Source organism: Bubalus bubalis, chromosome 18, assembly GCF_019923935.1.
Source record: "Bubalus bubalis isolate 160015118507 breed Murrah chromosome 18, NDDB_SH_1, whole genome shotgun sequence".
In the NCBI taxonomy this organism is placed as follows: Eukaryota; Metazoa; Chordata; class Mammalia; order Artiodactyla; family Bovidae; genus Bubalus; species Bubalus bubalis.
Window position 1 is genome coordinate 7,407,514 of NC_059174.1, and position 16,605 is coordinate 7,424,118.

Here is a 16,605-nt window from a genome sequence, read left to right on the forward strand (position 1 = left end):
CATGTCTTACCTGTTCCCAGGACCCCCTGTGAAGTTTTACACCCCGCCCGCCTCACCTGGCTGCGCTCCGCCGCAGACGCGCCCTCCGCCTCCGGCAGGGGGCGCCGCCGCCCGGGCTCCGCCGGATGCTAATAAGGCCCCGCCCCCTTCCGGAAGTCGCTGCGGCGGGAGGCGGGGCCGGCTGGCTTGGTCCGTCCGCGGCGCGAGAGCCATGGCGGCCTCTGAGGCGGCGGCGGCGGATCCCGCGGCTCTCGCCTCGGGCGCCCCGGCCGTCCCGGCGGCCGCGAGGGGAGCCGCCGCCGCCTCTGGCCCGTGGGTGCCCCCCGGGCGGCTGAGAGGCAGCCGGCCGCGACCGCCGCCGGCGAGGCAGCAGCCCGCGGGTTCGGCGCCGCCGGCCCGGGAGCTTATCCAGCCGTCGGTGAGCGAGCTGTCCCGGGCCGTGCGGACCAACATCCTGTGCACGGTGCGCGGTTGCGGCAAGATCCTACCCAACAGCCCCGCGCTCAATATGCACCTGGTCAAGAGCCACCGCCTGCAGGTGAGCCCGCCGCGGGCCGCGCCTCCCGGGGCCTGGCGCCACCGAGCGTCTGACGCGGGCGGCGAGGGCCGCGGACGCGACCGCGCCGGGGTCCGGCCGGCGGCGGAGGTGGGGGCCGCCGCGGCCCTCAGAACGGGCCGGACCGCCGAGGGGGGTCCCGGCAGGGAGAGTGGAAGCCCGGACGCAGGAGGGCACAGCGGGAGGAAAGCCCTGTGTCACGCGCCAGGCTGTCGGGCTCCGACCCGCGGGACCACCGGCGCGCACGCGGCGGCGGCCCGTGTGTTTCTCACGGTCGTGTCGTGAGCTTTCAGGGCACCTCCGTCCTGTTGCAGAGAAACCGGTGACGCTGCCCGCGTAGTGCTGGGCTTTAAACGCGGGCTCGGCTCTGTGCCGGCGCTCTTTGCACCACACCCACAAGCACCTCCTTCGGGCCTTTGGGTGCTGCCCAGTCATTAGCAGGGAGCTGCAGATTTGGCAACAAGTTCCACCGCTTTGGTAATACCAGCTTTGCTCAGGAATGAGAGCTAAAGGAAGTCTCCCCCGAGGATCTTAAGAGGGGACATTATATATAATTACAGGACAATAATCCTGAACGTCCATTCCACCTTACATAAAATGGGGAGGTGATTCTTTTTTCAACCCGAAGTGGCTGTCTGTGGAAAGCTTATTAAAAACCCAGAGGTCCAGCCCCACCCAATACCTCTTAAATCATAATTTCTCAATCATTATAATAGGACATTTCCTTCCACCACTTCTTAAAGTCTTTCTAAGCCAACAGTGGCTTATAACGTAATTTTAAAGTGTGTCATTGAAAGCTACGTTGTGAGTATGTAGCTTTTGATGGTCTGACTTGATTGAGGAGCAAGTTTAAATCACCTAGTCTCTTGCATGGTATGTCTGCCCTTCAGGTAAAGCTTCCTCAGGAACGTTGTTAGAATCAGACTTCTGATAAGAATTTAACAGAAAGCTTGAGGTTGTCTTCTGTAGTAGGGTAGATACGATGACCATGAAGAGCTGTCCCCTTCCAGCTCCAGCTGAGTAGAGAGGCAACAGGGTTCTTAGGAAGATGAGGGAGCCCAATGGAAATGTACTGTGGAGGTAAGCTGAGGTGGGTCTGTGTTTTCCCTGCAGGTGGAACTGCAGTTTTCCATGGTAGTTCTGGGTTGCTTGCACGCACAAGTGCAGTAACTCTGGGAATGGTTGTTCTCCTGTTTCCTCCTTCATACTAAATTTTAATTAAACACTTCCCTTCCTTAATCATATTTTAACTTGAGTGGATGAACTATGTATTTGTAGGAATTCTGCAGCCTAATTGCTGTGTTCTCTTCCCAGCATATGTAACAGCCATCACCCACCTTCAGATCATACCCTCACTGATTACTAAGGCAGACATTACATCTCTAAGCACAACGGAAGCGGCCAGTCTGACGAGGACTCTCTTTACCTTGTTGGCCTGAACGTCATTCTGGCAAGCACCTTTTAACACTTTATATTGTTTTTTGTGGAACTGCTGTCAGGAGCTATATCTCTCCAGACCTTGTGAAGAATCTGTTAAGCAAAAGATACCATTTATCAGTACTTCTCAGGATTGGTTTGATAGTATACAATTGTTGTTCACTCCCTTTGTCGTGTCTGACTTTTTGCAACCCCATGAACTGCAGCGCTCCAGGCTTCACTGTCCTTCGCTATCTCCCTGAGTTTGCTCAAACTCATGTCCATTGAGTCAGCGATACCATTCAGCCATCTCATCCTATGTCATCCCCTTCTCCTCTAGCCCTCAATCTTATCCAGCATCAAGGTCTTTTCCAATTAGTTGGCTCCTTGCATCAGATGGCTGAAGTACTGAAACTTCAGCTTCAGCACCAGCCCTTCCAATGAATATTCAGGATTGATTTCCTTTTGGACTGATTGGTTTGATCTCCTTGTGTGCAAGGGGCTCTCAAGAGTCTTCTCCAACACCACAGTTCAAAAGCATCAATTCTTCGGCGCTCAGCCTTCTTTATGGACCAAATCTCACATCCGTACATGACTACTAGAGAAACCATTGCCTTGCCTAGATGGACCTTTGTTGGCAAAGTAATGTCTCTGCTTTTTAATATGCTATCTAGCTTGGTCATAACTTTTCTCCCAAGGAGTAAGCGTCTTAATTTCATGGCTGCAGTCACCATCTGCAGTGATTTTGGAGCCCAAGAAAATGAAATCTGACACTGTCTCCATTGTTTCCCCATCTATTTGCCATGAAATGATGGGACTGGATGCCATGATCTTCATTTTTTGAATGTTGAGTTTTAAGCCAGCTTTTTCACTCTCCTCTTTCACCTTCATCAAGAGGCTCTTTAGTTCCTCTTCACTTTCTGCCACTAAAGTGGTGTCATCTGCATATCTGAGGTTGTTGATATTTCTCCCAACAGTCTTGATTCTAGCTTGTGATTCATCCAGCCCAGCATTTCTTATGATGTTCTCTGCATGTAAGTTAAATAAGCAGGGTGACAATATGTAGCCTTGACGTACTCCTTTCCCAATTTGGAACTAGGCCATTGTTCCATGTCTGGTTCTAACTGTTGTTTCTTGTCCTGCATGCAGGTTTCTCAGGAGGCAGGTAATGTGATCTTGTATTCCCATCTCATTAAGAATATTCCACAATTTGTTGTAACCCATACAGTCAAAGGCTTTAGTATACTCAGTGAAGCAGAAGTAGATTTTTTTTTAATTCCCTTGCCTTTACTATGATGCAGCGTATGTTGGCAGTTTGATCCCTGATTCCTCTGCCTTTTCTAAATCCAGCTTGTTCATGTGGAAGTTCTCAGTTCACCTACTGCTGAAGCCTAGCTTGAATACGTCTATTTCTAATTGTGTTTTTAAAATATATAAAGTTCAGGAATTCTGGAGCATACAGTAGACTAAGAAGAAGGAATATGTTTGAGGCAAGTGCAGATTTTGACAGTCAGGTCTTTACTTGAACTTTAGCCCAGCTGAATATTAGTAGCCTCTCCTACTTAGAATCTGTGTGAAGCCATTCTTCCAGTTCTAGTCATTTCTCAGATTTCTCTTGTCTGAAGACAGCACAGTGCATTCAAGATCTCTTTCTGAACTGAAAATTGAATAACCCCAAAATGGACTCTCCTGAGTTGCCTTCCTAGGTCACTAGAGAGACCTGTTTCAGGGGAAATTTGAGAAACCTCACCCTGAACCATCATTTTTTTCTTATCAAACAGGCTCACTTTGCTTCCTTGTTCTGTCTTTCTAACCATGTGGCCCCTGAACATCTGCCGTCTTGGTGTTTTTAAAATAAAGGTGGCCTATGTGACAAAACAGCTGTATCTGCGTAGTGCTGCCCAGTGTGGTGAATCTACACTTAGTCGGGAGCCAAAGAAGCAGGCTCTTGAGTTCACACACTGCTCTTGGACACGATGTTCTCCACGTGTTGGGGTGGGTAGGGGAAAGAGGCCTCAGACAAGAGCTGATGGGGAGCTCTCTGTGGCCTTGAAAGGGTTCTGTTTTGGACCAGAGACTCCAGTGTGCTCCTCCTGGCCCTGAAGCCCGAGTATGTCCGCTTGGAGATATGCATAGTATTCCATGGAGATTTTCCCTTTCTTCTGTTGATTAGAGCTACTTACGTAATTCTAGTTTCTTTCCTAGTTTTCTTTTTCTTTCCTATAGTTTTTTTCTTCCCTAGTTTGTTTTTTTTCTCCTACATTATGATAATCTTTTCTTCCCTTCCCCATTGGTTGCTGAGATGTTCTTTATTTTATTCTAATCTTTGCTCAGAAGGTATCCTGCCCTCACTGAACTATTCCCTTACGATTAACAAGTTCTTCTGAATGATGATGGATAAAAGTGGAGATAAGAGTTATAAGTTGCAAGGTACATGATACCTTGTGATTTTATGTGGGTTCCTGGTGATTCGGGGGGAAAGAAGAGTAGGAGTAGATGAGCATTTCTTGATTCTTTTATCCCTCGTGTTTGAAAATAGTGAAACGGACAGGAGGACCATTAAAGAACACCTTATCCAGCAACACACATTTTTAAAGCATGGCTTAGTGGATAAGTCCGCTAAGTTTTATTCTAGAATGTATATAGCACTTAAGAACGAAAATACCGCTTTTTACTGCAGTTCATGTTTTACTGTGCCATCACCATTTCTTTTCTCCCCTGTTCTCATCTCAGAGCTTATTGTCTCTAAACAGGGTTGGGAAGAAGGTCAGGAACTGGGTAGAGAGGTGGTGTTGGGATGGGCCGAGGAATTGGCCCTAAAAATGCGGGAAAGTGAACAGCCTCAGGTTGTTGCCACACCTGTAATGACAACACCAAGATGTTGACATCAGCATGGCTGCCGTTAGTGTCTCATCCAGGTGTGTGATACAACTTTCACTTAGGTGACCATAAACATTTACTCTTCAAAAAGATTCCTAAGTGCAACAAATATATATTCCTCCTCTTGAAAACATTTGGGGAATGTTAAGTAGTTCCATTAGATATAACAGGCAAATGACAGAAAAGAAGTGTAGTTTGAAGCTGTTTAGTACAGGACTTTGGATGTCCCGGTGGCTAGAAGAATTTGGAGTGCCCTCGAATATGTTTGAGTGAGGTAATGTTATAATCAGAGCTATATTTTAGAAAGGTGAATCTGGCAACATGTGAAAAGAAAATTGAAGGTTTAGAAATTAGGCTAGTGACAAAGTTCAAACAAAGTCAGGAATACTTCAACTATTGATGGTAGCAGTGGAAAAGGAAAGACGAGCAGGTGGTAGGAGACAGTATAAAAGAGTAGCTAGCAAAACTTGGAAGCAACCGAGATGTCCTTCCAGAGGTGGATCAGTAGGTAACAGTGATACATCCAGACAATGGAGTGTCAGCCCTGAAAAGAGATGAGCAGTCAGTCAGTGGTTGTCTGTGCTTACAGGGAAAGGTGTCATGAATAGGCGGAGCACAGCTTTTTAGGGAAGTGAATACACTCTGTGTGATATTGTAATAATGGATAACCGTCATTATCATTTGGCAAAAGCCATAGAATGTGCAGCACCAATAGTGAATTCTAATATAATCTATAGACTTTGGGTCATAATGATGTGTCAGTGTAGTTTCATCAATTGTAAACAAATGTACCATTCTGCTGAGAGATGTTAATAGTGAAACAGGCTATATTGGAGTGGGATGGGGGGGCTGCATGTAGTGTATGGGAACTCTGTACTTTCCACTCAGTTTTGCTATGGAATAAAAGTCTTAAAAATAAATTTTATTAATTTTTTTAAAAAGGGAAGTGAACAGGTATATGAGAACATGATAGGGAATTTGAAAAGGGGTAATAAAAGGATTGCTAAGCAAATTGAGAATGTTTTAGAAATAAGCATGAATTTCGTGGTGACCCTGTAAGCAGAGTTTTATAGAACATTTGACAGGCTAAAACACAGAAGAGGGCCATCTCCTTGGTTGTAACTAAGAAGAATTTGGTAATGGTCACGTGAATTAAGGCTTTTAGGGTCTTTCTTAATATCTTGTCCACATTTCATTTTTTCTTGCATATTATACACTAGAAGGAAGATAATATAAGTTTAAAAAGTATTTCCTTTAAAAAAGATAAATTGGTGAATGGGATGAGTTTGATGACAGTGTTATTGTCATTTGAGCCTAGCAGATGTCCTTGTTTTAACAAAAGCAGCATTCCAATCAGACTTTCACAAGTATAGTATTTTCTTTAAGATGAGTCCATAGATTTTCTTTTTTAAATCGAAGTATAGTTGATTTACAATGTTATGTTCACAGCAAAGTGATTCAGTTTTACATACATATACTTTCTTTTCTATATATTTTTTTCTGTTATGGTTTATCACCGGGTATTGAATATAGTTCCCTATAGTATACAGTAGAACCTTGTTGTCTGTATATTCTGTATATAGTAGTTAGAATCTGCTAACCCGACTCTCGGTCTATCCCTCCTCCTTGACTACCACAAGTCTGTTCTCTATACCTGTGAGTCCACTTCTGCTTCATAGATAAATTATTTTGTGTCATATTTCAGATTTCACATATAAGTGATATCATGTGGTAGTTGTCTTTCTCTTTTTGACTTACTTCACTTAGACGATCATTTCTAGTTCCATCCGTGTTGCTGCCAGTGGCGGCATTTCATTCTTTTTTATGGCTGAGTTGTACTCTATTGTATGTATATACATCATATCATCTTTGTGCATTCATCTGTTGATGGACATTTGGGTTGCTTCCATGTCTTGGCTATTGTGAATAGTGCTGTTAGGAATGTAACGGTGCATGTATCTTTTTGAATTATAGTTTTAACTGGATACATGCCCAGGAGTGGGATTGCTGGATCATATGGCAGTTCTATTTTTAGTTTTCTGAGGAACCTCATACTGTTTTCCATAGTGGCTGCACCAACTTACATTCCCAGCAACAGTGTGGGAGGGTTCCCTTTCCTCCACGCCTCCTCAGCGTTTATTGTTCGTAGACTTTAATGATGGCCATTCTGACTGATGTGAAGTGGCAGCTCACTGTAGTTGGAGTAGCATTTCTCTAATAATTAGCGATGTTGAGTCATGTTTCATGTGCTTGTTGGCCATATATATGTCTTCTTCGGAGAAATGTCTATTTAGTTCTTCCACCTGTTTTTTGAATGGGTCGTTTGTTTTTTGTTGTTGAGTTATATGAGCTGTTTGTGTGTCTTAGAGATTAAGCCCTTCTATGTTGCATCGTTCCAAATATTTTCTCCCATTCCACAGGTTGTTTTTCTGTTTTATTGTGGTTTCCTTTGCTGTGCAAAAGCATGTAAGTTTGACTTGGTCTGATCTGTTTACTTTGCTTTTATTTCTGTGCCACAACAACAGTGTGTAATGTATAGTATGAGTTTAGATTAGCTTATTGGCACTAAGTTGATTGGCAGAAAGCAAGAGAAGCAACAAAAACTCCACAGCAGATAATTAGTAGCTGTAATAATGGAGTGATTATGTGATAGCCTTAGTCACTGAGTCATGTCTGACTCTTTGGGACCCATGGACTGTAGCCCACCAGACTCCTTTGTCCATAGGACTTTCCAGGCAAGAATACTGGAGTGGAGTACTTTTCCTCCAGGGAATCTTCCCAACCAGGCATTGATCCTGCATTGCAGGTGGGTTCTTCACCTGCTGAGCCATTGGGGGATTATGTGATAAGCTCTGTTTTATAATACTATTAACTATAATGCTACTGAGTCCTCACCACAACCCTGAAAGTGAAAGTGAAGTCTCTCAGTCGTGTCTGACTCTTTGCGACCCCGTGGACTGTAGCCCACCAGGCTCCTCTGTCCGTGGAATTCTCCAGGTAAGAATACTGGAGTGGGTTGCCATTTCCTTCTCCAGGGGATCTTCTGGACCCAGGGATCAAACCCAGGTCTCCCGCACTGCAGGCAGGCGCTTTAACCTCTGAGCCACCAGTCCTCACCACAACCCTGAAGTAGGTCCTATTGTCGTGCCTACTTCACAGAGAAGGAAACCAAGACAGTTAAATTTTTCAAGGTCAAAGGAAAGGAGCAATTCAAACTACAGCAGAGAATTCAAACTACCCCAGTCCATATTCCAGAATCCATGGGTTTAACCACTGCACCATGTTTCTTAAGCTCAGCTACACATTAGGATCATCTACGGAGATTGTTAAACCAAAGGGAGTCTTAGCCACATGGCTGTTCATTTCCTCTCTAGGTACACACTGATGGTAGAGGAGGAGGTGGCATGTTCCGAAGGTATTGAATCCTCTCTCATCACAGCACCTAAGGACTCAAACATCTAGGTGCTGCTGCAGGCCTGCATGTGTGTCTGGTTGTTTCCAGTGGCCCGTAGAGAGGCCCTTCATCACTCCAACCCCCACACACCTTCCTCTGGGGCCAACTGGGGGTGGCCAATTAAGAATTAGACTGGAGGCCAGAGGTGTTTCACTCCTGAGGGCTGTAGGTTCCTCAAGGGCAATAAGATAGTACTTCAGGCTAAATTAACTCACCAGTTATTTTAAAAACCCCAGTCAAAAAGTCAGTCACATACTTAATAACAAAGGATTACTCGGATGAGTTCATATATATATGAAGCGCTTACAGCAGTGCCTGGCACAGAAGGAAGCGCTGTGTTAGCACTGGCCATTACAGTGATTACTAAATTTCAGATGAGAGCATGGTGCCTGTATTCATGCTGCCGTAAAAGAGCTGTGTCAGCTCGCTTTAGCTCTGTTAGGGGGCATAGGGGTGATCAGAGAAAGTCACTGTGCTCTTTATCAAGAAGACTTTGATCATAGTCAAAGGAGGTTTCTTTCAGAGGCTCACCCTGATTCAGTGGGGGGTGAGATAAAAAAGAAGGGAAGACTTAAGGATGACACTAAGTCTTGAGCCTGAGAAACTCTTACAATTAAAGACATTGGATTAAGGACAGAGATTTTTAAATCTAGAAGGAATCTTAAAGGAATGGATAGAAGATTTTTAAACAACATAGTTGTTTTTTATGTTGTTTGAAAAATTGTAACATATTAAGTTTATGCGCGATAAAATTTACCCATTTTAAGTGAATAATTCAGTTACATTTAAGTAGATGCACAGTTCTGCAACCACCACTGCAGTCCCAAACTTCAGAACATTTTCATCACTCTATAAAGATCCCTTGTGCCCATCTTTAGTCGTTCCGTATTATCACCCCCAACTCACTCTGATGGTTTTTTAAAGATCATTATTTCATTTTTCTTTTGCAGGATGGCATAGTAAATCCAACAGTAAGAAAAGATTTGAAAACTGTACCAAAATTCTACTGTTGTCCAATTGAAGGATGCCCTAGAGGCCCTGACAGACCATTTTCTCAATTTTCTCTCGTAAAACAGGTATTTTACTTGTCTTAACTATATACTTCTCTAGGGATGAAATGCAGATGTCATAAACCCAATGTATTGTAATTACTTGCCAATCATAAGAGAATTGAGCAGAAAGCTGCTTATAAGGACAGACACCCAAGTCTCTCACCTGGGGTAAAATGAGTGGGTGTGAGCAAAGGCTGGCTGGTTCTCGGGGGGAAGATGTCCAGAGTGGATTTGGAGAGAAGACCAGGTCAGCAAAGTATGATAAATTGGGTGTACTTCAGATCTCTGGTGTGAATCTTTCAAGGTCAGAGGAGCAGAGGCATAGGGAGATGTTCTCCCAGGGAGGAAGAAACTGTAGGAAAAGAATTTCAGAAGCAGCTCCCCTAGAGAGGAGGGAGGGACCCAGTCCATGGGGAAGGTGGTGATTCTGGACTGGAAGACACTGAAACACTTCCCTGAGGGTTTGCTGGAGGGGGTCCTGAGAACTGCACTCCAAGACTTCTTCTGCTTGCAGCACTTATTTGTAAATCAGAAGTAGGGGTGGATACCATGGATTGTTTCCAAAACAGTCTCAACTGAGGCATATGTTAAAGGGCAGCTGGCCTGCTTTTACATTCTTTTGATTTGCACTGCTATATTTTATCATGTAAAATCATTGTTATTTTATGTTGATGACTTTGGAAAGGTTTTGAGCAGTTGCAGATTTTCACTTCAGTCCTTTTGTGTTCTTCCTAGCACTTTATGAAAATGCATGCTGAAAAGAAGCATAAATGTAGTAAGTGCAGCAATTCGTATGGCACCGAGTGGGACTTGAAAAGACATGCAGAGGATTGTGGCAAGACCTTCCAGTGCACGTGTGGGTGTCCCTATGCCAGCCGGACTGCGTTACAGTCCCACATCTACCGAACTGGCCATGAGATCCCTGCAGAACACAGGTAAAGGGGGAGGGGGGTGGTGGCCCAAAAGCCAGCATCTGTGGGGAGAGCTTCAGGCGAAACTTCCTGGAGAGCCGTTAGGCTGAGGAGAGAGGAGGAATGGTAGAGAAAAGATGAGCCATGAAGAAGGGACCTTTTGGAAATGGCAGCAGTACTAGTAAATAATCCACATCTACTTGACCCAGTTGTGCTCCTTACTCATTCACCAACTCCTTTTAAAGGTCCCTTATTATTCCGAATTGAAAACTTACGGGGATTTCTTTTTTTTTTTTTTTTTTTTTAAGATTTCTGTATTTATTTGTGGCTGTTCTGGGTCTTGATGGCTGCGTGGGCTTCCTCCAGTTGCAGTGCGCGGGGGCCGCCCTTGTGTGCGATGCCAGGGCTTCTCACTGGAGGCTTCCCTTGCTGCGGAGCACAGGCTGCGCTAGTTACGGCGCAGGCATTCAGTAGTTGCGGTGCACGGCTTGGTTGGTCCTCCAGAGGCAGGATCTACTCGGACCAGGGATCAAATCTGTGTCACTTGCATTGGAGGTGGATTCTTGACCACTGGACCACCAGGAAAGTCCCTATTGAGTTTTCAATTCTTCTAAAACTTTCATCGTTTTCTATTAGAGGGATACTGGATTGTTGAAGAGTTGTTTAAATCATGAAATCGCTTCATTTGAAAGGTCAAATTTATATTTGGATTAATAGCTCCCTATTTTAGACATGATAATCACTGCATTGTATAATATGTTAGCTTCCTGATGCTTGCGGATCTAAGCTGAGTTCTAGTGCTTAGAGCTTTACCCAAAGGTGTGCTTCCTCCTTTCCTGTTGGCATGTTTCTGAACTTCTGTGTAATGGGCCAGGTTACAAACGGGATTTCTTTTCACTGGGCTGAATCTGACCCCTGCTGTAGATGTGAGACATAGAGCTTATAAGTGAAGATACAGTGCCAGGGTTGATGAAGAAAGCTGCAGTTTAAAATCACTTTTCTCTTTTTCACTCTGTCGTTGTTTTCAGGGATCCACCTAGTAAGAAAAGGAAAATGGAAAGCTGCCTGCACAGCCAGAAGCTGTCCAGGAAGACCGTTGAATCGCTGAGCAAGCAGCCAATTCCGCGACCAGACGCTCCAGAACTAGAGACTTCAGAAATAAAGCTGGTGGCTTCCTTTGAAGACTCTTGCAGCTCTAATGCCAAACAACAGACTCTTCCAGCAGCTCCACGGTACCCTCAGAAGTTGCTTTTACCAAAGCCCAAAGTGGCTTTGGTTAAACTCCCTGTCATGCAGTTTTCTCCTGTGCCTGTCTTTGTGCCTACAGCCGACTCCTCGGCCCAGCCTGTGGTGTTGGGTGTCGACCATCAGGGCTCTGCCCCCGGTGCCGTGCACTTACTGCCCTTGTCCATTGGAACCCTGATCCTCGGCCTGGATTCGGAAGCCTGCTCTCTCAAGGAGAGTCTCCCTCTTTCAAAAGTTGTAAATCCTGTTGCTGTTGAGCCAATTAGCACAGGTATTCAAGTGAACTTGGGTAAAAGTCCATTTAGCCCGTTACAAGAACTCGGGAACACATGTCAGAAGAACAGCATTTCTTCCATCAATGTGCAGACAGACCTGTCCTACACCACACCGCAGTTCATGCCGACTGCACAGTGGGCCAGCCCTGACTCCTCTGTGTCGTCCTGTTCGCAAACTGATTTGACATTTGGTTCCCAGGTTTCCCTTCCCATTAGTGTTCAAACTCAGACTTTTTTGCCCAGTTGTAAGGTAACCTCATCCATCGCTGCTCAGACTGATGCATTTATAGATGCCAGTTTCCAGCCAGGTGGGATCTCCAGAGAAACTCAGACCAGCGGAATGCAAAGTCCAGCAGATGACCGAGTACAGATGGACCAAGCTGTAATGTGTGGAGACATTTTTGAAAGTGTCCATTCATCATATGGTGTGTCCACAGACAATATTATAAGCAGCAGCTTAGTAGCAGAGACTGTAACTCATGACTTGTTACCTCAGAACCACACTAAAACTTTAACTCAAGATATTGAGAAATCCACACCAATAATAACCTTCAGTGCACCAAACAGTATGCTTTCGTCACAGAACATGACAGATAATCAGACCCAAACCATGGATTTACTAAGTGATCTAGAAAACATCTTGTCAAGTAACCTACCTGGTCAGACGCTGGACAATCGTAGTCTTTTGTCTGACACAAATACTGGACCTGACACCCAGCTCCCATCTGGCCCAACCCAGAATCCTGCAATTGATTTTGATATCGAAGAGTTCTTTTCAGCCTCAAATATACAGACACAAACCGAGGAGAGTGAACTTAGCACCATGACCACTGAGCCAGTCTTGGAGTCACTGGACATAGAAACCCAAACTGACTTCTTCCTTGCAGACCCTTCTGCCCAGGCCTACAGTTGTAGGGGGAATTCTAGCTTCTTAGGCCTTGAGATGTTTGACACACAGACACAGACAGACCTGAACTTCTTTTTAGACAGTAGCCCTCGTCTGCCACTGGGAAGTATCCTGAAACACTCCAGCTTTTCCATGAGTACTGATTCATCTGACACAGAGACCCAGACTGACGGAATCTCCACTGCTAAAAACCTGCCTGCCCTGGAAAGCAAGGTTCAGTTGAACAGTGCCGAAACACAGACCATGAACTCTGGCTTCGAAACTTTGGGGAGCTTATTCTTCACCAGCAATGAAACTCAGACAGCAATGGATGACTTTCTTCTGGCCGATCTGGCCTGGAACACGATGGAATCTCAGTTCAGCTCTGTTGAAACCCAAACGTGTGCAGAACTACACCCAGTCTCCAACTTCTGAAAGCGGAGTCCACATGGGGGATGGATTCACAGTTCCCTTCTGGATTTAGAAGATGAAGAACAGGGACAACAGTATTAACTCTATTGAATGTAGTTGACGATACAGTTACTTCGATTCTTTGAGGTTCTTTGCCTTTTTGTACTTGTAAACATGAAATTTGTGTAAAAATTTGTGAGTGTATTATAAAGTGTAAGATGTTGATCTGAACATGATTGTTTTTGTGTTGCCGACATTTGCCCTTTCAGTGTAGTCTTCCCTTTTTTAAAAAAAAAAATGTGTTTCACACCTTTAAAACCCATCTTGCCATTTAGCTGAAGCCAAGCTCACCAGGACTTAGGGTACAAACTTCAGATCTTCAAAACATGTTCGTCAAAGCATGACTGACTTAAATTGCACCTAAAATACTCTTGCCAGTGCTTGTTAAGAGAGTCCTGTTCCCTGATAACGTGTGAAGAAGTCTGACGCTGCACCGTCAGATTTAAACACCAACAGCTTTGCTTGCTTTGACATCTTACTCTTCCCTAATTTGAAGACACAAAGGAAAACTACTGTTGTCTTTAGCTTCTGAGACAATTTGCATATAGCCAATGCCATCCCTCTACGTGAACTGTTACTGGTAGGAACATAAGTACTTTGCTCACAAGACATGTTGCTGTACAATTATTGCTTAAAGTAGTAGCGGCAAGCACTTAGTGTAAATAGTGATGCTTTCAGTCTAAGTGACAGTAAGTCACCCCAACTATGGAAACGCTGGGCTGTAGAATCACGCCCTTTAGCTCATCCTGGAGTGTGTCCTACAAGCCATCCCTCCTGCACCCTACCGAAGGCCAGGGTGGTGCTCCAGAGCTGCTCAAGGTGCACCCCACCCGCTGAGTCTGAGTTTTGTCGCTCTAAATGTTAAAAAACAATAAAAATAGTAATGTAAGGAGAAAAGGATATTCCCTGTTACATTTCAATACTTTTCATAAGCTTGCTAGGGCAAGAGTGCAATCAACTACTAGAGTAAAGTGAGTCTTTTCATCCACCTCTCATTTTTTTCCTGGAATGAGGAAACACATTGGTCTAGCAAGAATAGTGTTTGTGCCTTGAGGATACCAAGTCTAGAATAGATCTGTCTAAAATACGGCATTCTGCATTATGTTGCTTTGTTTGTTTAGAGAGGGTAATACTGAACGGTCTTCAAAGAAAATGAGGTGAAGATCCAGCACTTCAAGAACATAATATGTTTTGAGATGGCTGAACAGTCAGGTACACTTGGAGGGTTTTTTGTATTTAGAAGATCCTGAGTTCTTGATTGTTGGCCAGCTTTCAGGCAAGTAAAAATGCAGTCTGTACATTTTTCTAAGTTTACCTAAAAAAATGCTCTTTTCCTTATGTGGCACATGCTTTATGCTGCTGAAGACTAAACTCTCAAAATACAACCTAAGGCAGGAACTAATAATTCATTAGAGCAAATCAATGGTGTTGCTACTAATTCCTATCCCATAGAAGAATTGGTGGTAATGGATAAATAACATGTCCTGGGCAGATGAACTCAACCTGGTAGATAAAAGTTTGCTTGGGTCACAGTTGCCTATGAATGTGGGTTTCAAAACAAACATAAAGCCTTAACTTAGTATTTCATTATGTTTTAGAATCATCACTGCCTTAACGTTTCAAACATCTATTTCAGTTCTCCTGGTAAGGAGAAGTGCATGTTTGTTTTGGCTTTTTGTAAATATATATGCAGTGATCTATGGCTTTAAAAAAAAAATCTGTGTGTCTGTGACAATGTTTGTTAATTCAGCCAACTGAATTATTTACAGAAAATTGAGCATGTAATAGTTCATGTACCAGTAAGAACTGTCCCCAACCCGAACCTTAGTTCCCTGAATTGTTCTAAGATTATTTGTAAAAGCTGAAAACTCAGTGATTAAAGAGAAGTGAGAATTCTACCTTTTGTGTGAATTCTTCAACGTACTCATAATGTGACTTTGTTGCCTTAACTCTTCACAAATTCATCCTCCTCTGAAAGTCACATGATGAAATGACTGTGCCTAGTTATTTCCATTACCTTTGTTCATGAAAATATGCTAACGGTTTTCCCAGTAGAAAGGAGAAAGACATTCCGTTACCAAAGCTGCTATTTTGATGTAAAGTTTTTATTTTGATAAAAACTACCATAAGTTTTTGGAAAATTTTTTCAAAGGAAATTACCCGTTTTTTTTCCTCCAAATGTCACCATTTCATAATGGGGTGTCTTTTATCTTTGTAAGTAATGTGGTTCTAGCTTAAGAGCAAATAGGTGAGGGTAAAGCTATATGAGTAGTTCTTTGCTCAGTCACCAACTGTAGGAAAGCCAAATCAGTGTGTTCGATTCGAGATAAAGGGAAATAAAAGAAGAAATTTTTTAGACTTACCTGAAAGATGCAAAGTTTGAAGCTACTTTTGATTGGAAGAAAACATTGTTTCAGTCTAGTTGTGAAGTTGAATTGTTTTAATAGTGGTAACTGACAGGGTGGTTTTTTCATGTAATCCTTTATGATCTCAGTTTTAGAATGCTTATCTTAGTTCCAGTCCAAACTTAACCTAATACTGACACTGAAGAGTGCTTACTACTTGAATATTTAAAGTAATGCTTCTCAGATTTGTCTTCGGAAGGCTCTTAAACAAAGACTGGGAGGAATGTGTAACTTAGAAGCGTTTAGGAATGATGCCTTTGGTTCAGTTCAGTTCAGTCACTCAGTCGTGTCGACTCTTGGCGACCCCATGAAACGCAGCACGCCAGGCCTCCCTGTCCATCACCAACCCCTGGAGTCCACCCAAACCCATGTCCATTGAGTCGGTGATGCCTTTGGAGTCTCAAGTATTGTTTTATATCTCATATATGTGTGTGTGCTTATCTTACATACATTCAAGTGTCACTGATTAGATCTGACACTAGCAAAGGACACAGTCTTTTGACTTACTGGTTACTCCCAACACCTAAAAGCCTTAAAACACATGAATGTTAATCTAGTATTTTCAGCAAGATGTAGGCTGATCTAATGTTCTTGAGAGTCAAGAAGATAGTCCTTTAAATACCATTGTTTTGCAGTGCTTAAATCCAAAGTTTCTCACAGTTGTGTGAACTGTATTTACTAAACTAAATATCCATCAACAGAGGCAGACTAAAGAGCAAATAGAAAGGACTCAGGTTGTGGGTGTCCTCAAATTAACACATTTGAGCTCTTTATTTTAAAACATGCATGTGTGGGGACTTGCCTGGTGGTCCAGTGGTTAAGAATCCCCCTGACAATGCCACGGACACAGGTTTGATCCCTGGTCCAGGAAGATTACACATGCTGCACGGCTAAGCCCGTGTGCCACAACTGCTGAGCCTGTGCTCCACAGTAAGAGAAGCCACTGCAGTGAGAAGCCCACACGCAGTAACGGAGACCCAGTGCTGCCAGAAAGAACAAGTAAGTAAATAATACATTTTTAAAAATAGGATAAAATATGCATGTTTGAAAGGAG

The 16,605-nt window shown here is 43.7% G+C and overlaps 1 protein-coding gene across 2 annotated transcripts; it reads left to right on the forward strand.

Moving 5' to 3' along the window:
* The first annotated feature begins 211 nt into the window (after positions 1-211).
* Positions 212-15,044, forward strand: ATMIN (ATM interactor). Of its 2 annotated transcripts, none has more exons than XM_025268439.3 (4): positions 212-538; positions 9,257-9,382; positions 10,094-10,293; positions 11,298-15,044. In XM_025268439.3, the coding sequence occupies exons 1-4, from the start codon at positions 212-214 to the stop codon at positions 13,108-13,110; spliced, it is 2,466 nt and encodes an 821-aa protein (XP_025124224.1). In that variant the 3' UTR covers positions 13,111-15,044. The 2 variants fall into 2 exon arrangements, with proteins under 2 accessions (XP_025124224.1, XP_025124225.1); XM_025268440.3 differs by lacking the exon at positions 212-538 and adding an exon at positions 7,694-7,849.
* The last annotated feature ends 1,561 nt before the right edge of the window (positions 15,045-16,605 follow it).